This window comes from Neopelma chrysocephalum, unplaced genomic scaffold (genome assembly GCF_003984885.1).
Source record: "Neopelma chrysocephalum unplaced genomic scaffold, ASM398488v2 Primary Assembly neopelma1_45, whole genome shotgun sequence".
Taxonomy (NCBI): domain Eukaryota; kingdom Metazoa; phylum Chordata; class Aves; order Passeriformes; family Pipridae; genus Neopelma; species Neopelma chrysocephalum.
In genome coordinates, this window is record NW_020897704.1 from 5785065 (window position 1) to 5812639 (window position 27575).

At 39.0% G+C, this 27575-nt stretch overlaps 1 protein-coding gene across 4 annotated transcripts; it reads right to left on the bottom strand.

Moving 5' to 3' along the window:
• On the bottom strand, window positions 1-27184 carry ZBED4 (zinc finger BED-type containing 4). 4 transcript variants are annotated; one of them, XM_027679242.1, is made up of 3 exons: window positions 27077-27184; window positions 19684-19763; window positions 1-6508 (listed from the first exon to the last, which is right to left on the bottom strand). In XM_027679242.1, exon 3 carries the CDS (start codon window positions 6098-6100, stop codon window positions 2582-2584), a length of 3519 nt encoding a protein of 1172 aa, XP_027535043.1. In that variant the 5' UTR covers window positions 6101-6508; window positions 19684-19763; window positions 27077-27184; the 3' UTR covers window positions 1-2581. The 4 variants fall into 4 exon arrangements, with proteins under 4 accessions (XP_027535043.1, XP_027535042.1, XP_027535044.1 ...); XM_027679241.1 differs by lacking the exon at window positions 27077-27184 and adding an exon at window positions 26473-26649; XM_027679243.1 differs by lacking the exon at window positions 27077-27184 and adding an exon at window positions 20999-21016.
• Window positions 27185-27575: the final 391 nt, after the last annotated feature.

Below are 27575 nucleotides of genomic sequence, written 5' to 3' on the forward strand. Positions count from 1 at the left end.
GTTTCTCCTATTTTTATATTAAGTATTTCAATTTTAAGGCATTTTGTGCCTGTGTATTATCTTCCAAAAAATTCTAACGTAAGCCTATAATTGATTCTTAACCAAGCTGACACTGAAACAGTGCAGTCTTAAGAACAAAGCCCTTCAAAAAACCAAACCAAACCAAACCAAGGGAAAGAAAAAAAAAGAAAAAGAAAATTGCAGGTACAAATAAAGTAGATTAACTGATAAAAGTTTACTTTTAAAAATAGTGACTAGTTCTTGTGCTCTCAGGAAAAGTTTTGACAAAAAACATGACTATACAATTAATTATCCATACGAGTAAGATGCAAATTTGGGGCTACAAAATGCCATCACTACAACTTTCCACACAGGGAATTAGACAGGAGCTACAGCAAAGACTGCCTTCAGAGGAGCCACAATGCTTGCTTCCAGAGAACTGTGGTTTTCAGGTAAGCTTGTTCACTATCAGCACTCCTGGTATGATGTGACTCCACAATGCTTTAAGCCGTAGGCTTTATTTACATTCAAGCCTTGAGTGAAAATTATATCACTTGTTTAAAAAGAAAAAATTTTTTTCTTCATGCTCTACTTCCTTCTCCACTGGTTTGGAGAGATTAAAAAATCTCCTTTACAAAGGTCAAGGTTATATTCACAGTTAAAATGTAGGGGAAAAATTGAGATAATAATTAACTAGTAACCATTCAAATTCACCTACTTCCAGCTATATATAAACGAGAACAAATAGTTTTATTACTGCAGAAAAACCATGTGCTATTCTCATTTAAGCCTAGAAAAACAAAGAAATGCTGACTGTTGATAGAAGTAAAAATTGTCTTTTAAAATACTGGAGGCAAAATGCAGTATTAGTTTTTCCCAAGCACACTATATAGTAATTTACTTAAATAGTACAGGTGTAAACGTAACTGATGGAATAACAATTGAAATACCTGAAACCATAAAATGTTTTAGAGAAATGGCACATGGAAACCAAAGCCACCTGAGAAATAATTCAACAGATTTTCCTGAGATTAAAACAGCTTTTGTGAAATGAAAAGAACCAGAATCCAGGCTCAAGTCCAAAGAGCTAAATGGAAAACCCATCTTTTCACATACCATGTTCGGTGGTATATTTATGATTACAATTGTATAAAATTTCATTCAATGGTTGCCTTAAATCCATCTGAAAAATAAAAGGCGGTGTTGACTACCACTGGAAAATTGCAAATAAAATGTTTAATTTCAGAAACTGAGTTCACCATTTATAAATACACTAAAACATAGTAAATGCAAAATTAGATTAGGCATAGGTACAGTATTTTAACAAAGCTACAACTTTTCTAAAAGGTCATAGGCAAATGACTTGTTTCCCAAAAAGTATTCATTGAAAACTGAAATGAAAAGATGAATCTTTCTAGAGTTAAACCATGGAGAATGTTCCTTTCAAATTAAAATGCTGGCTATTTTTTCCATCTTATTTGAAATTTTAAGGGCTCTATATCCCATTTGCCTGATGGACACCAACAGTTAAGAATCAATCCTACTACATAAAGTTCTAAGCAGTGCACCATACCCATAAGGCTATTACTGAAAACCAGAAGATCAGTTATTTCTGTACTAGGAGCTTTAAGAAAGGCTGTTCTACACAATTGAAATTACATTAGGAGTAAGGGCTCAATTTTTACAAAAGGGACCTTATAGTTTCGATGCACTAAAGATTAGGAAAGGCTTCAGAATGACATTAGGGTCATCATGGTAAGTTTCTTGCCTTTTTTGTACATGGCATTAAATAACAAGCATTAATTCACAAACTTTGATAAGAGTTCCTAAGAGCTTTTATAAATACCCAGAATATTTCTGTAGTTCAGTTAAAATGTAAAACCTGAACAGGAGAACCCAGAATGGGGAGTTTTATTACCGATTGCTGTATAACTGACATTCCATATCATCTTAAATTTAAGATTTATTTTCAGATATTAAGTCAACAGTCTCCTGTAAACACATCTTTCTCAATAACTCTTCTTAATCCTGTAAGTACTTTAGGGCTTGCAGTTAAAAACACCGCATGATAAAAAGACAGCTTGAACCCCATCTTTCATGTACAGCTTTCTCTTGACAACTACAAAACCTGTTTTCTTGCAATTAAAGCAATGTTCAACTAAAATACAGTACCTGGTTTATGGTTTTTACATAATAATTGAATAAAAAACTACAGAATAGAACTGTTTACATCTTTTTTTTTTTTTTTTGCCATTCTATTAAAACAAATGACTGAGCTTTTTTAAAGTTCATTTACAATTATGGATTAAAACCTACATAATTTTGTATAATTTGACGAGACAGGCTATCTCTAGTGTGAACTTTTAAAAAACATATATACAATATCTGGCCTGAAGTACTATGAATAAGGCACATGTAGACATATTGAAAGCTGAAAAAAAATGAACCTAAAATTTGGAACTATAGTCACTGATTAGATGTCATACATGGCCCCTACTGGAGCAATTTAAAAATCCGAGTTATAGATAGTTAATATCCAGTGAGCAACAATAGATTTAATCTAGCAGTTTGTTCATTAGTTTCAATACTGGAAGTATATTAAAGGAAGATTCACTTTCAAAAAGATAAGCTTTTCAAAGTGTTCAATCGTTAATCTTGACTGACTAAAGTTGTTGCTTTCATTGGATGTATTAAACAATCTCTCTGAAGGAACAATGCTTGGTGGGCAACCCAAGAACCTGACAGCCAATTTTGACAGTACTGGCCAAGATGACTTTTTAAAGTTCCAGTACGTTAGAGGATCACAGTTATGCTCAAGCACTTCTTCCTCCAAGTAAGAAAGCACCATTTCCTCTGGTAACTTTGCTCTCTCTTTCAGGTCTTTTGTTTTCTTCATGTCACCCATGAGTGACCAAAGATTATCTTCCCCATAGGAATTTGTAGATGGTGAACCTATATCACATCCATTGGAAACAGGTTTATCATCATCTGAGGTAGAACTCATTATTTCCAGCTCCCTGATTAAGTCTTGTTTATATTGTTCAGCCTCCTCTTCCGTAAATAAGGATGTTTTATACCGGGGATCCAGAAGCGTAGCAAAAATGTACCTTGGATCATGAAGTGTGGAGGACAATCTACTCACCATAGCTTCTTTCAAAGATTTCAGCATAGTATCTATGCCCATAGTTTCCTCAAATAGCATTTCTATTTTTCTGTTAAGTATATGAATCATTGGAATCACTTGGCTTAGAGTAGACATGTGTGTACTCATCTCCCTACTTGCAGCTTCGAAAGGTTTGAGAGCATGACACACCGACTGCATGACTTCCCACTGATCACAACTTATTAGCTCCCGAAAGCTGCACTCTATCGACATTTCATCAATGGCTCTTTTCTGTTCAATAAGACGTTCAAGCATATGAAATGATGTATTCCACTTGGATGGAACATCTTGTATTAGCTGATGCTGAGGCAATTCATACTCTTTTTGCAACTCAGCTAACTTCTCTTTTGCTTTTGCTGACCGATGGACGCGTTCACAGATCTTTCTTGCAATACTAAGCAAATTCTGAACCATTCTCTGGCTTTTAATAGCCTCATTTACAATTACATTAACCGTGTGACTAAAACACTGTACACTTGAATGATCACCTTCATTTAAAGTTTTCTCTATACTCTGATTATCAGTAACAGTAATCCCAATCTGAAGTCCAATGGAAGTAATCCATGTTTCCCACCAGTACTCAAGCTGTTTTTGAATACTGATTCCATTGTAGTCGCAATCAATCTGCGATACATTTAATAGTGCTGAACAATGGTAATCCTCACACTGTGGTCGAAATGAAGACTCAAATGTTACCCAGTGAGCAGTCAGGGTTAGATATTCTCGTGTTTGGTTGCTCATCCATATTCCGGACGTAAAATGGATCACTCCACTTTCAGCTTCTTTAAGATGTGAAATAATTATTTGTTTTACATTATCATACATATCTGGAATTGCTGTCCTAGAAAAGTAAGATGGAGAAGGTAAAGAATATTGAGGTTGCAAATATTCAAGCAGCCTGTTAAAGCCAATGTTGTCTACAAAAGAATATGGCTGAAGGTCAAGTGCAATCATTTCGGCTACAAGACTTGTGATTTTTTTGGCAACTGGGTGAGAGTCACAAAACTTGTCATTGGTTTCATCAAAATTTGAAGATCCTAGTATTTCTGTGCGCAGTGGCATGTGATTATCCGTAGATGAGGATAATACTGTCTCTGGAACATCAGTTTTCAACACATTGCTATGAAACCGCTGCAAATGTCTTAGAAGGCAACTTGTGCCTAAGTTTGTTGGCTTTTTCCCCCTACTTATTATACGTCCACAGTGTGTACATATTACTTTTGTTGAATCTGCAGAACAAATTGAAAAGTGATTCCACAGTTTTGAGGTCTTCTTACTATTAACAGGAAATATAATTTGATTATCATGTGTAACCATTGTAGGTAAGTCAGTCAACTTTGAGGATGAACATTCTGCAGAAGCCAAAGTGGCGTAAGGAGAATTTGCCAAACTCACATCAAGAAAGCTCTTTTGGTTTCCAATTACATCAGGATGGCGTCTGTATAGATGTCTCATTAAGCAGCTTGTGCCAACATCTCCTTTCTTACCACGACTTATCATGCAACTGCAGTATCTACATACTGCTTTTAGACTGTCTGCAGGTGACAGGGAAAAGTGGTGCCAAACTTCTGATTTAAGCCTTTTCATAATCCTTTTGTTTTGCTGAAACACAGCAGTAGGTTCAAATATTAGTGGACCTAATCCCTCACACTGTTTTTCAGGAGATGAAACAAAGGAGACTTCACCTATATCATCAGAAGATGACAGCATTGAGTCTTCTACTAGAGCATCTCCAGAAGTCAGATTTGTATGGATCTCCTCGGAGATTCTGTCCGGAGAAGAAGAAACAGAAGTTGGTTCTTTCATTAGTTTTCCAGGAGAAGATGAGACAGAATTCAGATCGCTATCTGATGGTAGTAAAGAAGGCAGTAGAGTTGGAGGTGTGGTGTAGAGAGGTGGTATGCTGGTACCACCCCCATTCTCTTGCAGGACAATGGAACGATGGGCTCTCCACATGTGTCTTATTAAACAACTTGTTCCCAGGTCTTTCCCATTTTTCCCTCTACTGAATTCATTCATGCAGTGGATGCAAACAGCTTTAGAATTATCTAGAGGTGACAAATAAAAGTGTTTCCAGACAGCAGATCTCCTTCTAGAACCTGATGCACTCTTTGGAATTACAACTGTTTTTTCTGCTACATTCTCAACAGTGTCGTCATACTGGTTGTTGGGTAGCTGTGGAGATGAGCTGACCATGATTTCCTCTTTGCTGCACTTTTCAGAAACTGAGAGATCTGATATTTCTTCAGAAGAAACAATAGAAACAGATTCCTCAATTATTCGATCTGGAGATGGTATTTTAGAAGCCATTTTCTTTACCAATTTTATGGGGGATAACATAGAACTCAGATCTCCAACATCTGCAGATTGAGGTGGCAGCAATAATGTAGATGAAGAAAAGGAGGATATACCTGGCATAGTTCCATTTTCTTGAATTAGTACAGTGGGATGGGCTCTCCTCACATGTCTCATGAGACAACTTGTACTGAGGTCCTTTTCGTTTTTACCCCTGCTAAATTCTTTCATACAGTACATACATATTGCTTTAGTGCTGTCTCTAGGAGATATAAAAAAATGGTTCCAAGCAGGTGACTTTTTTCTTGAGCTTATGTTTCTGCTAGAAAGGAGGCTTTGTGTCACAGCTTCCATTGCTACATCATACAGCGTATTACTATACTGAGAAAAAAGAGATCCATAATCATCTTCATTTTCTGTGGACAAATATTTGCCAGCGTTGTTGTTAATGAAGTTCTTTTCTTTGTCTTCCTGTTCATCGCTGCTGTCTGCATGTTTGAAATCATCTTGTTCTGCCTTTATATCCGTTCTTTCTAGAGTACAGTTAATGCTGTCTTCCTCTTGCTCTACTTTTAAGTTATTGATTTTACCCAATACAAAATTATCATCCATTCCGGGGGACTCTGCTTTACTCATGTCCATGGATGACAAATTCTTCTTGCCAAGACTTCATTTATTAATAAATATAGATAATTTAAAAGATTATTTAAAATTTGATTAAAATTATGTATCTTGTATACTGAATGCACAAACACAAATGTGCGCATGTGTTAAAATAATCTCTGGTTTATGAATCCTGTATCTGTGTTGTGCATAAGCAAATATAATTAGTCATAAAAATGCATTTAAAAATTATAGACTTAATTAATGGAATCTCTTTTTTTTCCCAGGATCAGGACATTTCATGTCATAGATGAGTGTTCTCAAAGACAGCTACTGTTAAATGCTTCATGTTGTAGACATAATCCTAAAAAATGAATGTTCTATTTTCTTGTTGAAGGAAGCCATTCTGATGATCTTGATTGGGCAACTGCGATTCTTTTGCACCATCTAGAAATAAAAAAATCGAAGACAAAAGTTGATTAACACTTCAGTTACTTTAAGTGACTACAGTAAAGGAACTGAAAACAGGCACTAAATGTTCTGTAGGTTTTGGTTTTTAATCCTTTGAGATAAAAACAATTCAGTGTGCTATTAAAAAAAAAAAAGGAAAAGTCCCAACATTCATTCAATACATTTATTGTAGGCAATTATGTGTCTACGACGAAGTTTTGGTTCAGTTTTGACAAAATCTAGAGTCCAAGCATTGCTTTTGCGTTTGCTAGAACATACCTGTGCCTCACCTGACATCACAATTCAACCACTGCACATGCACATATATGCTAAAAACATATACTACATAGGTGTCTATATCTGCAGATATATATAAAGACAATCAGGCATTTAATCATCTTAGCACAGAAATATGTACTTAAAGCCAGATGTTACATTATACTCCTGTACATGTGAGCCCTTCATTATTGACAGCAGTGTTTAAAAAAAAAACACAAAAAAACCCAAGAAACCTCTGTTTAAGGGTGTCCAGCATTGTCACACTAATCTCTCTTCCTCTGACCATAGTTTCACATGGTTGTATTTACTCCATAAGACTCCCAGACATGCTATAGAAACAAGCTACTTTTAGAGTTTCATGATTGAAAACTGAATGTTTAATTTAGGGTAACTGGGCTGCGTAAATGCCATACAGACACCAAGGTCTTCCAAAAGCACAACATCGCTCAGAAGCAAAGACACGCACAGTTGCATATGCTGGTGCCTAGTGCAGCACTAACAGCTCAAGTTCCTTGTGTATCCAAAGGTTACAACAGAAAGCCCCTTCACACCAAGATACACCCTTTCACTTGTGAGCAAAGATTTTTGCCCACCAATTCCAGTACAAAGAGTAGGTTGCTGAAGTATAGTTGCATATAAACCACAGGGCCACAACAGGCTACAAAACTAGAACACCCCACTAGTCCCTCACAAACATGAAGTTGTCTGCATTTGTCAGTCACTTTTTTTTCCAGTATTGTTATATCAAAATTCTAAATTTTGCCAAATCCTTTCGCATTTATTTTTCTGTGTCATTAATGTAATTATTGGTGCCTTCATTCAAGATAACAAACATTTTTGGCCACATAGGTGATGTCACACTATGTACTCCAATTTGTGCAAATTTTCTGAATTTTCTAGAACTCTTTCTCGACAGTTGAGGCCAAAACACAAACTTGAATCAGTTATTTTACAAGCTTCCCACAACTTTCATTTGTTAGTAAAACACAAAGATTGGGGTGATTTATGGGGTGTCTTGCAAAGGGCCAGAAGTTGGACTCGATGACCCTGATGTGTCCCTTCCAAATCAGAATATTCTATGATTCTATGATGTCAGGAGACAAAAGGTGAAAATAGCCATAGCTACAAAACACATTACAAAAGTCTGTGCTATTCACACAGACATTTCCTCCCTGTATCAAGATCAGTGTTATATTAGCTTTGTAACCGATTTTAATTAATTTTCTCTGAGGTCTGTTTACAAATCAGAAACATTCATTTTCTGTGGATGTCAGATTTATGGAAAGCCTATCAGAGTGATAACTTTCTTTCTTTTCCAGTGCAGAGGAAGGGGCAGGAAAAAGGAGGGGTAATCATCTTACTGCAGCTGTTTTAAGAAAAGAGAGATGGAACAGTCAGAGCGTGCTAAGAGGTAGGGAGCAACTCTGGTTTTCTTTCTGTATAAGTTTTAGTATTTGTGCACTGCCTTTCTCTCTCCTTCTCAAGAAAAAAATTGTTTTCACATACCAAAAGATACAAAGGTTGAGCATGAAGAACATCAGTTTGAATGAAGGGAAAGACTTGAAGAAGAAGAAAAGCCTTAGATTTCGAGAAGAAATTTAACACACTACACAGGACATTCCATAGGTTTGTGAAATCATATCTAAGAACAATTCTGGCATCCAGAGACTAAATTTACATGACTCAGTATAAAATTGAATGAAACACAAGCTAGTGATCACACACATACTGATGATACAGAAGCACTTGGATCTGCGACGAGAGACAGTGTAAGATAGTCAATTATTTTTAATAGGAATCAATCTAAGAGGATTCTTTTTCATCTTTACTTTGATCTAATCTGTGAATTTGGAGCTTGTATTGCAAACAGGAAAAGCAAGAAAACATAGTAAGCTGTTGTGACTTAGGATCACAGAATAGAAAGGCTCACAAGCAGGTGACTCCATGCAGGGCTTACAGAACATAAATTATGCATGGCAGTGCCAAGTTACAGTAAGCACATTACAGATTCCTAGCTAGATTCACACAAAACACATACATACAACTCCTGGCATCAGGTTCTGACAAACCTGTTTACAATTTCTTTGCCTCAAAACAGGTAATCGCATCTCTAGCCTTCGATTCCTGTAATTTCTTAACTATGCAAACCCACTTCTAGGCTTTAAACATAAAAACCCGCAGAGATGCTTCAATTGCTTCTGTCCTGATAAGCAGTTACTGCTTAACACAGTGAAGCTTAAGGTAGCTGTGATGGGAAGATTTGGAAACGTGATAAAAAAGACCAGTTGCAACCTTTATAACCACACTTAACCAGACTGACGTTCATTAAGACCACACATTGCCAGCGGTTAAGTTCTTAATCGTTATCAGCCATTATCACTACATATTCAAACACTTAGGCCCTAATCATCTTATCCTAAATTAGCTTTGAGTACACAACACCACTGAGCCGATGCCATGTAGTTTAATACTGATAGCTGTGGTTCTGATGGTCTTACTTGCTGAAGCTGAGGTGAAGAGGTGAGGGAGCTATTTGGACTCTGAAGCAGGAACTGTGGTGGTAGACAACTTTCTTCTCTATTTCTCCTTGCTGTTCCTGGGTGTTTTTAATGCTCATAATCTCCTCCACCAAAAAAAGATGTGGGAAGCAATTTAATCTGCTCCTGACCTTATTATCTTTGTTTCTTTAGGACCAAAACAAAGGGAAATGTACGTTTAATTGCACAAAAAGGGGACAGAAAAACATGTGAATCAACAATTCAAGTACTAAAATCTCCAATCAAAATCCAAGGATACAGGATAAGCAAGAAAGATTTCTGGTGCAACAAATCAGGCTCTTTCCAATGTGCCAAGTGACAGCACAAGGATTAATGGGTACAAACAAACACAGGAGGGTTCATCTGAATATGAGGAAAAACTTCCTTTGAGGGTAACAGCGCCCTGGAAGCAGCTGCCCAGAGAGGGTGTGGAGTCTCCTCTCGAGATGTTCAAAACCCACCTAGACAAAGATCCTGTACAACCTGCTGTAGGTGAATGTGCTTTAGCAAGGGGGGTAGGACTAGATGATCTCCAGAGGTCCCTTCCACCCCCCACCATTCTGTGACCCTGTGTTATGATGTTACTACATCACACTGTAAAATTAAGTTAAACTCCTTCCTTTCAAACACCCCTGTGGGTTCAACCCAATTTTCTTTAGAATACAGTCTCCAGAATGCTCAGGGTTAGAATGATAGAATGTTTTTCATCTCCTCCCATGCCAACTGTATGTATGAGTCTGTTTTAATAAGAAACAAAAAAGGATGGAGTGTTTTAAAATTTTATAGTCACCTTGAACAAAGTATGAATTTGCTTATGACCACCTTTACATAGCTTGTTTACCCTTGGACCCAAGCTACTCAAAGTGAAGGACTACTGCTAAACAAACAGGACATTCAAGGAGAAGAAAAATGTGTTCAAAGGTACAAAAGGCTACAGGCAGACAGCTCAAAATTAAAGTGATTTATGCCTTTGAAATCACCACAATGAGATACAGAATCACCATACAACAACAACAAAAAGAAAATATTCAAAGAAAATAAAGGGAACTAGAGTACAATTATCTATTCAAATGCACTACTCTGGACTATTAGCTCCTGAGTGGCTGCTGTGGTAAGAAACCTGCAGAAACATTTTATAGAATTTTCCATTCAAAATGGGATTACTGGAAGCGTAAGGTGGTTGACAAGAAATATCAGGAGAATGCCACTGCCACAGCAGACTGCCATGACTTGAAGAAATCACTGCTAAAGGAAGGAGGTAAAAAGAGAAACACTGGTGCCTCAGAATTGCAGAGACATACATTAACACACAGAGAAATATGAAAAGCATGCAAGAACACTGAACCAGGAGCAGATTAGTTGTTTGTAAAGCACATCGTGGCCTGGAAGCTTTAAACAATTTTAGATTGTAGGTTGAGTAATCAGGCAATAATCATGAACTTGATTACATCACAGAAATTTGGTTCAAATAACGGTCTAGAGAAAGTAGTTTAAAACAAAAAAACATTATTATAGAAGTGCATGTAGTGTAAATACACAGACCCACAACTGCAAAACACAAGAGCAGTTTTTTCAAGAAAGATGCAAAATGTGGAGACAGTGAAAGCCAAACCATTTGCTGGTTTGAAAAAAAAAAAAAAAATCAAAAGTAGTACAGATTTTGAGCACAAGATGTACATAAAAGATCATTAAAAATAATTTGCACAAACAGATAACAGTTTTAGAATAAATAGTGCTAACCTTGTTTATTTTTGGAAATGTATAGGCATCATTAAGAATACCAAATTAAAAGAAAAACCTTAAAAGCAAACAATACAAGCAATAAGGAGCAGATACTTTGAGAAATTATTTGCTTCAACTGCAATGACAAGTATGATGCTAATTACGGAATATTTACGAAAACAAAATAAAACCACAAAAACCAAATTAAGAAACCTCCAAAAATCCAGAAAACACACATCTAAACCCTTTAACAAGTAAGAAGAACATGTTTTCGTAAATCAATAGCCAGATGAACCTTACTGCTTTTGCAAGTTATAAATCCCTTGAAGAAGGAAAACTAAGAACAGTGACCTTTTTTCCTCAAGAAATGTCCTATGACAAAATGTCAGTACTAGCTCACCCATAAAAAACTACAGAAGTTTGCAAGATACTGAGCAGTTAAAATGTAGAAAAGACTGCAAAATTAGCATGTTAGTCACACTTTGAACAAGATGGGTCCTACTCTTAAGTCTCACTGAAGCTCACAGGAATCGGCACAGACATACAAGTATGAACTAGGGGATGCAATAGTGTAATCAGGAATAAAGCACAGTCAGGTTTAAAAGAAGAAACAAGTTGTTCTGGACTTCATGGGACGTATAATTTGTAGAGAACTGCTGGGAGAGAAGAGAAGAGAATAGAGATGCCACCATTACTTTTCCAGTCACCTGAAAAGCAGATCTCATGATAACCAATAACTTTTTTGGTTTGTGGTTTTACAAAGGTTTTCTCTCCAACCAAACAGAAATACCCTCTCTCATGTCCACGACCTCAAACACTCCATCTAGACACAAAAGAATACTGTACCACCAATACTGTACATTGCTCCTTGTTGACATGAATAGTCTTCTGTGAGCTCCCGGGTGTGCTCCTGCTACTTGTCAGGACACGACACAGAGACCTCCGATTTATTCAAGTGTAAAGATATTTCATGCCCCTTCATGCTGCTGAAAAACCGAGGGCTTGGTGTAAGCCAGGGCCTAATTCACTCATTGCAGGTAGAGAAAAACCAAGGTGTAGTGAGCCGAGTATTATAGTCACAACTATCATCATTAGACTCCATGTACTCGACCCTAATTACAAATGCAGAAATTTAGCTGGAGTGGAGACTGAAAAGTTAAAAAGACTACCCACTAAATGTAGATATTCCCCTCTTTCTTGCCTCCTGTCCCACAAAACATAAAATAATTTTACTATTAACACAGACTATTTTAAGCAGTAAGAGATCTGCTAGAGCCAAGTTATACTTTTTTGGTTTAGTGGACTCTTCTCTATGTTCTCTATTTTCCATACTACCTCTAAATTAATAATAATGCAGGAAGGTAACAGCTCAGAAGTGGAAGTTTTAGTCATAGACTATTGTTGAAGGGACAGTGTTGAGTTAAAATCTAACCAGCACATAGGAAACACCGAACATTGTACAAACTCAAACTCCTCAAACTTAACCTCTTACTCTTGAAAGATGTTTTATTTTGTACATCTGTTTTCTTCTCTTCCTGCTCTAAACATCAAAAAGTCAATGGGGTGCTGTTTACTAATCATTTTACTAATACTGAAACATCAGGAAAGATTCAAGAACTAAAAGCTCCACCTTCATATCAATATTTCCACCTCAAACCCTAAATCATCTGCATCACGTATGGAAGAAAGTATGCATTCTAATTCCCTCTGCACACAATGGTACTGGCTTACTCTGTTGTGTGAAAGGTTGAAAATAATTACTGACAGTGGCAAAACTGAAGAAAAATGGTATGATTTCCAGATCAACATCATTTAAAAAATACTTTGGAACAAAGTGGAAATGAAAGTAATATCTTTTAAAAAGAGGATCCAGTTCTTAATTCAGTTCTTACACTAGTACATCCTCAACCATAAAACTTCTTAAAACGATTGAGATAATGTTTTTTAAATATTATACATTTCATATTAATTAGTTTTAAGGTGTGATTTAAATAAGGATGTTAGCATGCGTATTATTTACATCTGGCTGACATTTAATTCTGACATCCCTGTTTAGTGCCCAACCGGATTTGCTAAACATGCTCAGTCTCCAAATGTTTCATCAGACCCCAATGATACAGGCTGACTGCTCAATAAAGCAGGTGTCTGATATAGAGTTGGGAGTCAAAGCTCAAGCTTATTTCTGGAGAAATCAGTCTTCGTAATTCATTTGCCAATTTATTAAGCACATATCTACTTGAAACATCATCCTGCACCACCTAGGTTTAGCAGCACTGTTAAACACCCTAAAGCCCACAGCACAGAAATCCCCTTTCCATGTGATTTCAAACAGCATTTATATTAAAAGTAAAATAAATATGCAAAGCTAAAGCAACAATCACCTCAGCCAAAACAATGTCACTCCCAAGTTTTATGTAAAAAAATAAAGAAATATCACTGTTGCACTACCACCATACATAATGTATCACCAGAAACAGTAGCACTATTCACACCTACAACTACCTGATAAGCCTTTAATTGTTGCTATTTTTTCCCTTAGTGCACTAAAAATACCATCAGATCTTAAATGGGGCTATATTCCTTCACCTGTCCTTTGATAATTTCCCATAGCAGTACACTATAATGAAGGAGGAAAAAACAAAAGCAGGTTGTACACATGCCAGTAATTTCCATCCCAGCCTCTACTAAGAGATTATTCATAAAAAACAGATCTATCACAATAAGTAAATTATGTCAACATTTGCCTAGGATGTCTCTTAAATGTTGAAGTGTTTTTTCTCATCATCTGGTACGCAATACTTGCAAGATCTGTTTCTAAGCTATTGTTCACACCTACCAAATGTCAGATCTGTCTGTTCTTTGTTCAAATGCCAATGTTTTAAGCAATAATTCCATTACAACTTAGCAGGATTTTCCCAAGTCTTACAAATCAGTTCAGTGTTACTTCAAATGAAAGCTACAGCAAATTACATTATTGTGATACTATTATAATTTACAAATTTTTATAAACATCATATGCTAATAAGATGGGGCAATTCTTATTAAAAGAAATAGGGTGGTTTTCTTAAGAAAAAAATTAATTATTTCTTTTTTTTTTACACAGCTGAAGCATGTATTGTCCAGCTTACAGCATTTTTAGTGCAGGACATCAAAACTGCTTTTAGTACCTCATGCTGTACAATTTGGGGCTGAGCGATGATGAACGAAGGCTGAGGTAACACAACACAAGGGTAAAATGAAGATAAAGATAAGAGTCGATTAGGAAAGATGCATCAGTATTATCACAGAAAAGGAAAAACACAACAAAACCCACAGTAACAACAGGTAAGCTTGGAAAGAAGGAAAGACAAAAGACTGCTAGAGAATAGCAGCCTGCTTTCAGAAAAGAATCAGAAAATGCAAAGCAAAGCTCATCTAACCACTCTTTTCCCCAAGTGATCAATTCTCTGCACAGCCCATTAGACTCTACTCTTCCTCCTCCTGTGCAGCCCACAGCTGACAAAGTAAGTGGGAGGGGATTAGGACAGGAGATTTCTCTGGAGTAGTCCACCTTCCTAGCTTGCAACATACTAAAAAAACATATTTTTGTGGGGTTTATTTTTTTTAATGTCTACCTTTAAATTCAGTAAGAGTGAAACCTCAAGAACTCTAAGGATGATTTCAAACAGAAGGAATGAGATACCTGTAAAAGAGAAAACAGGGTTACAAAGCAGAATAGGCAGGATGATGAAGAATGAAAAAGCAGTTAGAAGAGGCACATCATGTCTTATGTACAGTACGTCTTCTTGGAACTCCTGCTGAAAACATCTATGTAAGTGTGAAAATCCCTCACAGAACGTGAACTGAATCCTTTACAGAATATATTATTATATTAACCTGTTTGGACTATAATTTTTCTAAGATAAATAAAAAAAATGGACCTTTATGAGTTGAACTGCTAAGACCATCATATATTAATATCTATTTTCGTACTAACCAAATCAAGTCTGGAGAGGTCTGTTCTAAAAACACATTCATAGCTACTCATCAATCTGATTCTGTGTTCATATTGATGCCAGTTAGTTACAAGTCCTCAGATAGTTTCAGCTGTGCTATGGAGAGGTTTTCCATGATTTACATATATCATATTTTTGTATCTGTATCATGACATAGTACTGTGCTTGTATTGAATGTTTGTATCCTGGAATGCCTGTCCACTTAAAGGCAGGTTAGAAAGAAAATGCTCTTAATAGTTCCTGAAAAGACAAAAAATATTTTCAAGAGTATAAACAGTAGTTTAAATGCTTCGTAGGGAATTTTTACAGCTAAGCTTAATTGTTCTTTTGTCACAAAACTTTATTTCAAGTCAGAACACACCTGGTATGGAGAAGAAACAGATTTCTTTGGAGAATCTTTTACAATTGAGGGCATCTTCTTTCTTCCTCATGTAATAAATTGAAGAAATATGTCTATATTTTTCTTAAAGCATGGAAAATATAATCATTTTACTAAATATAATGAAATATTCACAGTCTTACTATCCAAAATATTTTTTATAGTTCAGAAACATTCAGTTTCACCACCTTGTCAATGAGCACAAGAATTGCAACAAAAAGAAACAGGTAACTTTAAAACCAAGCTGCCATATCACATGCAGGCATAATCCATCATGACCACAAAAGGGATGAACTTTTTATGCCTCTTTTAAGTATTTTTTGTCATTCTGTATGTTCTAAGTAAATTGTACATTTCTCAGTAGCATCTGACACTTTCACCTGATATCTCAGGTTAAAAACCAATGAGCACAACACTGTCCCTCTCAAAACAAACATTCCAATTCACAGAACTGGGGAGAGAGAGAAGTGAACGTACACATCTCTGTGTTCATGTGTCAACCAGCCTGTCGCCCAGCCTCCCCGAAAAGGGGTACTTTCCCTCTTAACTTTTTTGAGGGATATATTCTCCTTGCCTTCTTTAAGGCAAAGTGAGACTTCGCCAAGACCCAGCTGACAGGACAACTAAGCCAAAGGAAGCTGACATTGTTCCCACCAGCACCACACTGAGCAACAAGAGGAAGTACAAAGAGACTCTCCTATCCCTGGCAAACAAATAGCTCCTTCTTTGAATAGCTTCTTCTCCCCAAAGAAATGGCTTATAGAAGAACCATCCCACTGCTATAATTTGAGCAAATAGGGTTTTGCTCAAGGTGCTAATGAAAAATACAAGAATTTTAATTAAGAATAAAGCTTTTTGTAGTACCTATTCTAACTAGTGCAGTTCATGAGCTTTAAGTCATGTAATGAAATCTGGTTTTTAAATAAGTTTTAGAGAATAAGATTACATGGGTATCCTATTCAGACTAGGATCCACAATACTTTTAGTACAAGAACAGGTGAAGAAAAGGATAACCCTTGCTGTTCCCATTTGCTTGATTTCTATTATTATACATAATTATTTTAATAAACCTAATATTTTGAGGGATATATAAAAGGTAAATAAATAAAAACATTTAGAGAAAGAGAGGGATGAGGAATCTTCCTGTTAAGGTCATCATTTTTTCTGATATTTATGACATTTCCTGTCATAAATGAATTACAGTCTCCCCACTGCACTGTAAAGCCACAGAAGACAACTCAAATCACTAGGAAAAGAACAGAACACCATTTCCTCCTGTTTCCCAGTATCAAAAGCAAAGATGCTGCTGACAGCATGGTCTGCACACTGCTTGGCTCCCTGAAAGCTGACCCACTCTTCCTACTATTTCAGCAGCTATTAATGCAAATCACAGCAAGTGACAACCTCTCATGTAACGAGCTTTACACTGTTGCCTTCTGGTTGTTTTTTTTCCCTCCTGTCTGTAGATATGCTCCCATATCATGCATATCATTTTCCCACCTTTAATGCAGAAGAAAGAAGGGGAACCACAGAGTAAAGTATAGAAAATCTGATATGATTACCATCAGATATGCAACATTTTAGCATTGGGATTTGCAGTCCCAAATCTTAAACTAAGAAGAGCTCTCAAGACGTAGGAGCCAGTAGTCAGGTGTGAGATATAAACAGGTAGCAATTTTCACACTGCTTTTTCCTCTCCCACCTCTTCATGTAGCACTACTAGATTCCTTTAATCAGGAACTAGATTTTCTTCAATTACCTAAACCACACATAAAAGTTACTGTAAAACTAATTCCTACAGTGTATGCTAAAGGATCTAGGCCTATAACATTTCTGACCTACCAAAATTTAAAATTTTAACAGAGAAGGTAACATCTGGACAGCAGAATACTCCCATGTTTGTTCTCGGGAGACCCCGGCTCTATGTAAGTACTCATTCTTAGGGTACCCGTTCTCAAGAGAGTGTTGCCTTAATCACAAATTGGGATTTCATGGACAGAAAGAACATTTGCAAAATGCCGACTCTCTGGGACGCACTACTCAACACCAAGAGCTGGTGTGCAATAACTTGTTCAGAATACACTGCATGGTACAATCTGTACTGCTGAATACATCACATATTGCATATTGATACGCTGAAACACAGAGGAAAAACTAAGTCAGTCTTGAACTACCAAGCCATGAAGGAAAAATATCTCAGCAGGAAGCAGTATGAGATCACTTACAAAATTGTCGATTTGATATATTCCTCATATATCCCCAAGTAAGCACATAAAAATTATGGTGTTCCAAAAACGTTAACAAAAGAGTTAAAGTAAAAAAAATGTTGCAAGGAACTCAAAATACATTCTTTAAATGCATTTTTAGGCTGACAAAATTTATCTTAGATCTGTTCCAGAGAGCTTACAACCTGAATTTCAATGAAGTACATGAATATGACAAAAAAGAGGTGATGAAGCATATAAACTTTCCTGTTGGAGCTCATATTGGCATTTAATTTCTTTTAACACTAATGACTTACAGATTTTATTATCTATCAGAACAACTGAACTCGCAGTCAACAATTATTTCATATGGGAATATAATTCAAGAAATAGTTCTTGAAGATCCTAAGACCAGATACTCATTTTCATTAGACAGGTAGTACTGAAGTGGATACTTTCATTGAAGGTGTTTAACCTTGAGAGTCAAAATAAAAAAGCACTTTAAATAGAAGTATAAAACACTACAGTGTTTGACATCATGTAATGAAACTGTGCAAAGCATTCGGTGAGCTCAAGGTGAGTACATTAGAATTCACCATTAACTACATTGAGAGTGAACTTTTGGATATCCTGACAAAAACAACATTTTATCAAGATTTCTTGACAGTGGTCTAAAACTGACTTGAAAGTCTGATGCAAACGACAACTACTCTTTCCTGCTCTTTGGCTTTGCTATAGACTTGGAAAGCACGAGCAGTTCATGTTTGCTTAGACTCTGATGTAGAACAATCCACAGGAAGATTTAGTATGTAACAAAATCCCCCATGCACTCTGTGGGTGTCACCTAGGAAAACCTTGCTTCAAGGAATGAATCTGAATCATGCTTTTAATTTTCTCTTACTACAGAGGCCAGAGTCTTATGGTTCAAGGCTGAAAGAGTTGGCGTTATTCAGCCTGGGGAAGAGAAGTCTCCACAGAGACTTTAGACCAGCCTTTCAGTAAAGGGGGTTTTGTAAGAAAGATAGGGACAAACTTTTCAGCAGGGCCTGTAGTGATTGGACAAGCGGTAATGTTTTAAACTAAAAGAGGGTATATTCAAACGACATATAAGGACTAAATTTTTTACAATGAGGATGGCAAAACGCTGGAACAGGTTTTTCAGAGAATGGAAACATTCAAAGTCAGGTTGGAGGCTCTGAGTGATGTGGTCTAGTTGAAGATGTTCCTGATTGTTGCAAGGGGTTGGACTAGGTGGCCTTAAGAGGTCCCTTTCAACCCAAACCATTCTGATTCCATGACCCCACCAAGACTTCCTAGTTCAACATCTTCCGGGTCTTAAACATTTTGTCCATCTGTTGTTAACATGCATGTTAACCAATCACATAGGAAGCTTAAAAATTGAACTACTTTATTCAGAGCAGAGAGGGATGGGACGCAAGAAATAAACAGAAAGCTCTGAAACACTATACAATAACAACATTTATTGTTATTCTACATATAAATGCTGATCTGCATATGAACATTTTTTTTTCTACTGCATCTATTCGGGAATCTCAGGCTTCCAAAAAATCTGTACACAACAGCTCAAAATGAATACATAAAGTTTTAATATTTTAAGACAAAAACCCTAGGAAAAAAATATTAAAACTAACTTTATCAGTGAAGACAAGAAAATCTGATTAAGATGCATGTAATTTGAATATAGAATGAATGTAGCATGTAAGTTTCCTCCCCATTTTTAAGTAGTATACTTCAGGGTAAGGATGTATATATGCCAGCTGATACCACAGAGTAAAAGGTGCCCCATAAATCATAAAATAGTTACTATTTCTGTAACACTGTAAAGATATCCAGGCTTCCAAACTTAATTTTTAAGGCTTGGGCACTCATACGAACCTCCTGCTAAATTATTAAGCTCCACGCAAGTCAATGCATAGGCATACAATTATTCACTCCTTTTATCCATTGTCTTACTCTAAATAAATAAAAACAATGATACAAGACCCAAGATAAACAAGCTGCCCACTAGTTTATTGAGCAAAACAAACCAACTTACACATCTGTTCCACTGCAGGCAGGCTGCTTCATTTGAGGTTAAATACTTGCTACTCAAAGTTAATGATGAGATGATTGTATCTAAGGAAAAGAAGAAAGTAATTACTTTTAATGTTTTTTTTTTAAACACGTTTGCTGTCACAGTGGCAAGTCATGGGATGTTTCAAGTTTCTCTTTAGGTGAGAGCTCCAGGAGTTACAGTTACATGACTGGCTCTTGCCTGTTTTCAAATCCCTAGCCCTCATAATTGAAAAAGAAAAATTAGACATTTTCACCTCTAGAGCTCCAGAGCAAAAAAAAAAAAAAAAAAGCCTACCACATGATTACTAAAAAAATTTAAAAGTCAAATTTTTATACTTATCTTGGCACTGCTCCATTTTTTTATGCCTAGGCTTAATGAAATGGAGTCTACACTACATGCAAGGCTTCAAAGGAGCTTGCCAACACCTTTCAATGCACTACAGGATTCACCTGGCAGCTTGTTACACCTCCTCTTCATGAGCTAAACATATTGCTTACACACTGCACCTACTGTGTGTATTAATCAACATGCAATAGTATAGGATCAACACAAGATTATCATTCCCCATATATGAGAAAGGAGCAATTGCAAGTGGAGCATATTAGGTCACATATTTTGCCTTAGCAACAAAACAGACTGAAACAGTCTATCACAGGACACATTTTCAGAGTTTTGCAACTTCAGTCCCACTGACCATTATACACGAGTGCCATTGTGCAGAGGCCCCAGCTCTTACACTGCCCCAGTACACTGAAAAATCCCAACACAACCAACTAAGAAATCTTTTTGTCACCTCAGAAAATCCAGAAAGTAAGCTTTGACTCCAAATCCAAATGCAGAAAGAGCTGGACTCCAAAATGCTTAGTGGTTAGGATGTCACTTTGTCCTCTTTTCTAAACTTCATATGGGTCAAGCATCAACAGGAGTTATATCTGCAAAGCATTCTCCCCACCAGTCAGTGATTACTGCTCTTAATCAGACTGTGAGATGTTTAATTATATATATATATACACACATATATATCCACATTTAGGTTTTTTTTCCTTAGGAAGGAGAACACCTCTCAGAGGGCAGAGTCCTGATAGATGGCTTACTGTGCATTATGAAATGAATTATATGTAACTTCTTTGACTAACATTTTTAAGTAAAAATATAGTGCCTCTTAAGCAAGGGAAACATCTCCAGAGCTGTGCTGCTGGTTAATTTGACTGTTGAGATGCTTCAGCTATCCCTATTACATCAACATTTAAATAATATATACAGAGAAGAAGGTGTCAGGCAAGCAGAGACCCACCCGCTCGACACAGGGTGCTCAGTGGAGCAGTTTGGGAACTCTCCCCAGATGTGGATTAAGTTCCTCAGGCAAAGCAGGGAAGTGAACCTGGCTCTCCCACATTCCTTGCAAGTGCTCGAGCCATCAGACTACAGGCAAGATACAAGTAGAAATATGCATCTTTATGCTCCCTGATGTCTTTAAAAAACAACACCAAAACCCCTCACTGCTTTCATTCCCATTTTCCCATTCTTTGATTTGTTAAAGATGACCATAGTTTCAAGCCAGGCCCAAGATTTCACTAAATTCAAATCAATGCTTGATTGTTTATTTTAGTGAGAAGAATAACAAAAAAAAAAGTCGTTTTAGCTGGATCTGATCTTATTTTCTTTAGAGGCAAACACTGATTCAGAAAACAGTATACAGAATTGTAGCAACAGGTCAGCAGCATAACTATTGACAAGCTATTTGAATGAACATATTTGGGGCAAAACTGACACAAATTCTTTGATCATTGTCACATGAGAGAAATATATGATCAATTTTAAATCCCTTTTCCCATACATTTTGTAAAGAATTGCAAAAAAGTATTGCTAAATATGTCCAGCTGTTAAACCAAGCCTATTTTCAGCCATAATTTTCAAGCTATTGACTACTGAAACCCAGAATTGGCTTTCGTATTGAGTGTACAGAAAATCTGAGCACTCAGGGCAAAAATTACTCTAACACACTAAAGGAAAAATATATCTGTATGACACTAGTGAAGGCAAACTAACAGACATGACTCAAAAGAAAAAATAGAATCAAACAAACTTTCAGGCAGCTGTAACAATGGACTAGTAACCCTGTAAACCTTCAGAGAGGGATCGTCCAACCCTACATGTCCTTAAACAGCAGAGAAAAGGAAAGAGGTGAGAGATGGAAGGGACACAACTGTGCAGTAATTACTAAAGAGAGCACACAGGTTGCAAGTTTATATAAAGATTATAGTAATATAATAATATTTCTTATGTCAACATCCACTGAAAACCAGTCTTAAGGAGATTATAGGAAAGACTGATACTTCACTTTTCAATATAAAAAAATTGACTATTTATTCTGAATTATCACACTTGAATGAAAATAAATCAAGCTGTCTCCCTGTTGTTGCTTTAACAGCCCATCATATTGTGAACTATCCCATCACAAAAAAAAACCAAACAAAAACCCAAACAAACCCACAGCAATATTACCATGGTTAAACTATATATCACATTAATTTAGGAGAGAAGTTCCTTCACTTCAGTGGAAAAAAAAAAACAAACCCAAACCAAAAAAGCCCACAATAAAAGCTTTAGTTGTTCTTGCCTCTTGACATATGAGCTTTAAACTCTGGATTTCACTTGAAAACTACCTTTAGGCCACAGAAACTACTCAATTTTTTCACTAATTGATTGAAATCGAACAATTCCATAGTTCTGAATTGACTAATACTGAAGTTGCCAGTAGCAAATGCAAAATAAACAGCCAAAAATGTGCAGAAAACAATACACGTCTTCCACATGAGAATGCTCTCTTTGGGAAGTCTGTTTTGAAAATGTACACTACAACAGATAATATTATGTAAATTACATTAATTTATGCCAATACTACTAAAATATCTAGATTGTCCCTACTTAGGGAGAATATGTCAGTCATGAAGATGAGTTAAACATCCTGCTTATTTTGCAAAATTCCTCACTAAACTATATACAATACTGTTTCTTATATAAGCCTAAGCCAATATATATGTATCATCATGCTATTTGAATAAAGCTGATTATTTTAACTGTACATTAGTGGCAACCCCATAGCACAATATGCTCACTTTGAAGATAAGAACTCATAAAAATTATAAGCAAGCTGGAAAAAAACAGAATTTACAAAATCTCCTCTATACAGTCTTCACTGTAAGTGGTGGTAGAATGCAGCAAGCTGCTGGGAGATAAAACATGTACATTCATTGACTCAAACTTTCTCAGAGCAAAAAAAAAAATATTTCTAAGAAGTTAATGCATTTAGGGTTCTAAAAACTAGAAGAGAACAAATTCCAAGAAAAAAGGGAGAAGAAAACAGAAAGACCCAATAGGTTCAAAGGACACTTCCTTTTGTAATACCTTGTTTTTAAAAATATTTGACAGGTGGATATTCTACTTCAGTAGATGGACAATTTCAAAAAAAAGTGCAAAGGTCTGTATCTTCAAAGGCCCTGTTTAAGTCTTAGTGATGTGTTATGTCTTCTGAAGTAGACCCCCTCTGCACTAACCACCTTTGACACTGGCTGTTCTGCAAACACAATTCTTGCTCAGGACATTTACTGTCTTTGTTTAAAATGAGCCTTAATAGGTGGAAACATCAGAGAGAGGGTGTAGAAGAGAAGGTAACAAAGACAGCAAAAATTACGCTAAGCTCATCACCTGTCTAGCCTTTTGCTGTTCTATACTTTGCTTTTCACATTATCAATGTGTATGCTGTACCTGTCACAATTTGGCTTTATATAGATGTCAGGAATGAGTGGTTTGGCTGCTTAAAGAAACACTGTCAAAGGTACTGGCAAAAGCAGGGTTTAATATCAATATATGAAAACACAACTTTAGAGAGTTTGATGGCAAGGCTCCCTCTACTACTTACTACACAGACTAAAGCACTCAAAGGAAGATCAAATAAGGAGTAATTTGGAATGATTTACACAAAAGCTGGGAATGCAAAAGAGGGTAAGAGTGCAAAGGATATGCATGCAAAGATAAGCATGAAAAAGGGTTTAGCAGCACTTATTCATTCAATAGTTTAACATTTACAAAGCAATTTGATAAATTTTATTACAATTATAACAATGATTTAACTACAGATTTGAAATAGTAAAATTCCTACAATAATCAATTCACATACACAAAGGTAAGACAATGTGTACAGCTATTTCTATGTGTGTAAAGGTACCTATCAGAAAGTCCCCTCAGTTTCAGTGAAATACTTCAAAGCCCTTTGCATTTCCCCCTAGGCAAGGGCTGCACCTTGAGGAACGTGGTAATGCGAGAGGAGGGGGAGACAGTCCTTTGAGTATCAGACTTGAGGGTTTGTGAGCCCTGAGAGGTGTCCCACCAGAGAGAGGTGCTGGCACAGTCCATTGGGGTCCAGTAGAGCACAAAGGGTCTCACTTAGGAGGGCTGTTTATAGGGTCGCAAGATGATTGACTTTGGTCATCGGTAAGTTTCCATCTTGGCCATAAACCAAGTCAGTAACTACTGGGCTTTTTTACCCAAAGTGCAGTAACAATGGTACCGTTCCACTTGGGCTACCATTCAGGTAAATGGTTTACCAAGGCTACAAAGGATAATTGCTTATCCTTTGTTTCCCACCTTTACCATGCCAGAGCTCCTGGTAAGATCAGGGAGTGCCTCACGGCCCAGCTGGTACGGTAAGGGACGCTTCACCATTCAGCTGGTTCGGACAGGGCTTATCAGGAGCTTCCAAGTAGGCAGAGCAGTCACGAGGATTGGGGGTGGTACACCACCAGAAGTAAAAGAGTCATTGTTATTCAAAAGTACATAAGTTTAGAAAACTTTTCTCTGAAATGCTTAGTTTAGATATTTTGTTTTACTTTCATTTTACTTATTCTCAATCAATTCTTACATTTGACTGCACTGGAGAACTTCTATGGAATAAATTCCTCAACACCTGTGAAAGTTGGAAGGTACTTGCAACACCAAGTACCAAAGTAGATAGATATTCAACTGTATGAAAACTGTCAGCACCTTGCCTGTTGGTCTTATACCTAGCAAACAGCACTCAAGTTTCTAATAGTCCACAAAAGAATTTACGCTGCTTTTAACATACAATGAAAAGATGCAAGACTATTTCCTCTGCAAACCCCATCTCCATAGCAAATAATAACTAGAATGCCCCTACCCAGTATTGTACAAACACAGGCTTCCTAGGAGCAGTGTGGTATCTTGGGGATAGCTGATAAAGTCTTCCAGACTTCACTCCCCCAGTATGTGTTCCACGAACATCCTCCCAAGGGTGCACATCCGTGCTTTAAGTGAAACGCTGCATTACTGGAAATAACCTTTAGAAGAAGAGAGCTGCGCTCACCCTCTTAAAAAGCAAGGTGGGTCTTACAGACAACACCACCTAAAGCAGGTCTGAGAAGTACATTCATGTTATGGGGGCTTGAAAGGCTTTCTCTGCTTGGCATTACAGTTGTAGCATGACAGCTCAGGCTAAATTACTGAAATCTCTCAAAGATACCCCCCAGAAACAAGACACGACCACTTCTAACATGTAAGCGCCACAGAGAAAGATCTATACACTGCAAAGCCAAACCCTACTAAACTTAACAATGACAAGAAGAATGACCATTAATGCGAAAAAAAGGCCTTTTACCTTTCATTGCAATAATAAGTGTTTTTACACTTTCAGTAGGCTGTACGTGCAGCAAACAACTTTAAGAGTATCGGACACCCTCTGGAATCCAGCACGCATTCTAACACAGCCAGTCTAACATAGGTGGCTGTCTCTGAGTAGGTCCAGGAGTTACAGAAGACATTTTTAAGCAAAATTACCACGCCCCAAATAGAAAACGAGAGCAACAGTACACGAAAGCTAAATCCTGCACTTTTCCCAGGCATCTCTCTTGAGCGACTCTGCCCAAGAGGGACAGGACCGGAGCCTCCCCGCAGACATGCAGAGACGCGGTGTTTACGCGGCGGCCGAAGCCCTGGCGGGCGCCTGCCCACCTCGTGTCCCGTGTTCTCGGGGGAAAACGCTTTTTGGGATTTCCTGGGATTTCTGAGGCTTTCCGGCGCCCGACCAGGGAGCCTATGCCCGAGCGGCCCGCCGTGCCCGGGCAGGGCCGGTCCGCACCGCGCGGGGAGCGGTGAGGTCCCCGCTCCGGGCTGCCGGGCCATCTTGGATCGGGGTGGCAGCAGCCACATGGTCCCCGCTCCTTCCACGGGCCCAGCTCCCGCGGCCCCGCCAGGGGGGCCCGGGGGCGAAGCCCCGCCGGGTCCCGCCGGCCCGGCCCGCATACAAAGCCGAGCGGGCTCCGTGCTCGGGGCGCGGCCGGCGCCAGGGCGGGCACCGCTCCCGGGCAGGGGGCTATGGAGGCCCTGGGGCGGCCCGGCCAGCGCCGGGTCCTCAAATCCCTGGGCACCGGCGACCTCCGCCCGCCGGACCGGCCGGGCCCCCCGCGGGGCCCCGCAGACAATGGAACCGGCACCGAGGGCCTGGTCCCCGGCTCCCTGCGCCGCCCCGCCGCCACACGCCCCCTGCCCGGCCTGGCGGCGCTGTCCCGCGGGCGCTCCCGGCCGGAACGCGCCGCCGGGCCCGGGGTGCGGGCCCGCGGCCGCACAAGGCACCGAGGCCGCCGAGGCCAAACACGGCGGCGGGCGCGAGGGGAGCGGCGGGGCCGGGGCAGCAGCGACTGGACCGGACCGCCTCGCCCGGCGCCCTCCCGATACCCGAACGCTGCCACTCACCTCCCCGGGCGGCCGCCGCGGGGGAAGCCGAAAGTGGCCGCTGCCGCCGCCCGGCCGGGCCCGAAGGAGTTAAGAGGAAGGGCCGGGCGGGCCCGTCCCATTCATTACCCGGCGCTTTGTCTGGGCCGCCGCCGCGGCGCTCGGCAGCTGCCCCGGCTCGGCCGCCGCGGGGCGCGCGGCGCAGGCGCGGGGGGCGGTGCCACGCACGGCGCGCGACATGTCAGCGCGCTGCGGCCGCAAAATGGCCGCCTTGGGCCGCGCCGCCCAGGGCCGGTAGCAACGGCCGCCTTCAACGCTGCCGCCCGCCGCGGTCCTGGGCTGGTTGAAGGCAGTGGCTGCGGTGGCTCTCAGGGTGGTGGGCTGGGGCCGGGGCGGTTCCTGCGGTGCTTTAGGCCTGGGAGGGTCACCGGGGCCTCTACCCGGCCGGCTGTGCCTTCCCCGGGAGGCCGCGGGCGGGCGCCCCGAAGTCCCCGTGGGCCGGGTGCGGAGAGGCCTTGCTGGACATCGCCACGCTGGAGCAGGCACGGGCACTCTGCTCTGAGCGCAGCCCTCGCCTTGTCATGAGCTTACCCTCCATTACGCGTTTGCGTTTAAAGAGACCCACCTTGATATGTGTTCGCGGATTAGTGCACAGCGTGTTTGGTTCTGGGCGCTGTTTTGCTGTGCTCGGTCTGCCTCAGGAGCGGCCCTTCTCGTGGCACTTGAGTCCCACCCGCGCAGCCGTCCCAGGGAAGAACGTTCAGGGGTGGTGGCAATGCACTGCAGCGGTTCAGGGAAGCAATGACCAGCTACGTGCTTAAGGTCTTGCTCTGGATAAAGCTCCTTCAGTTTTGGTGTTCACTTGTAGGTCGGTGGTTGTCTTCTCCAGCTGAGAAACGTTAGTCAAGGTTGTCAATGGGCTGAGTGATCCAGGCTTTTTAGGTGGAGTGAGGGCAAAGAAGGGTGATTTCTTTTGATGTATGTCTTTTCTAGAGAGAGTTGAGTAAAATGTGGTCTGGTATGAATTTGACATTTGTTGTCAAATTCCCAGTGGCAGTCATAGATTTCTGCTGCTTTGACTTAGGTGTCGTTATATATAATAACTCATTTCTTATCCTTGGGAG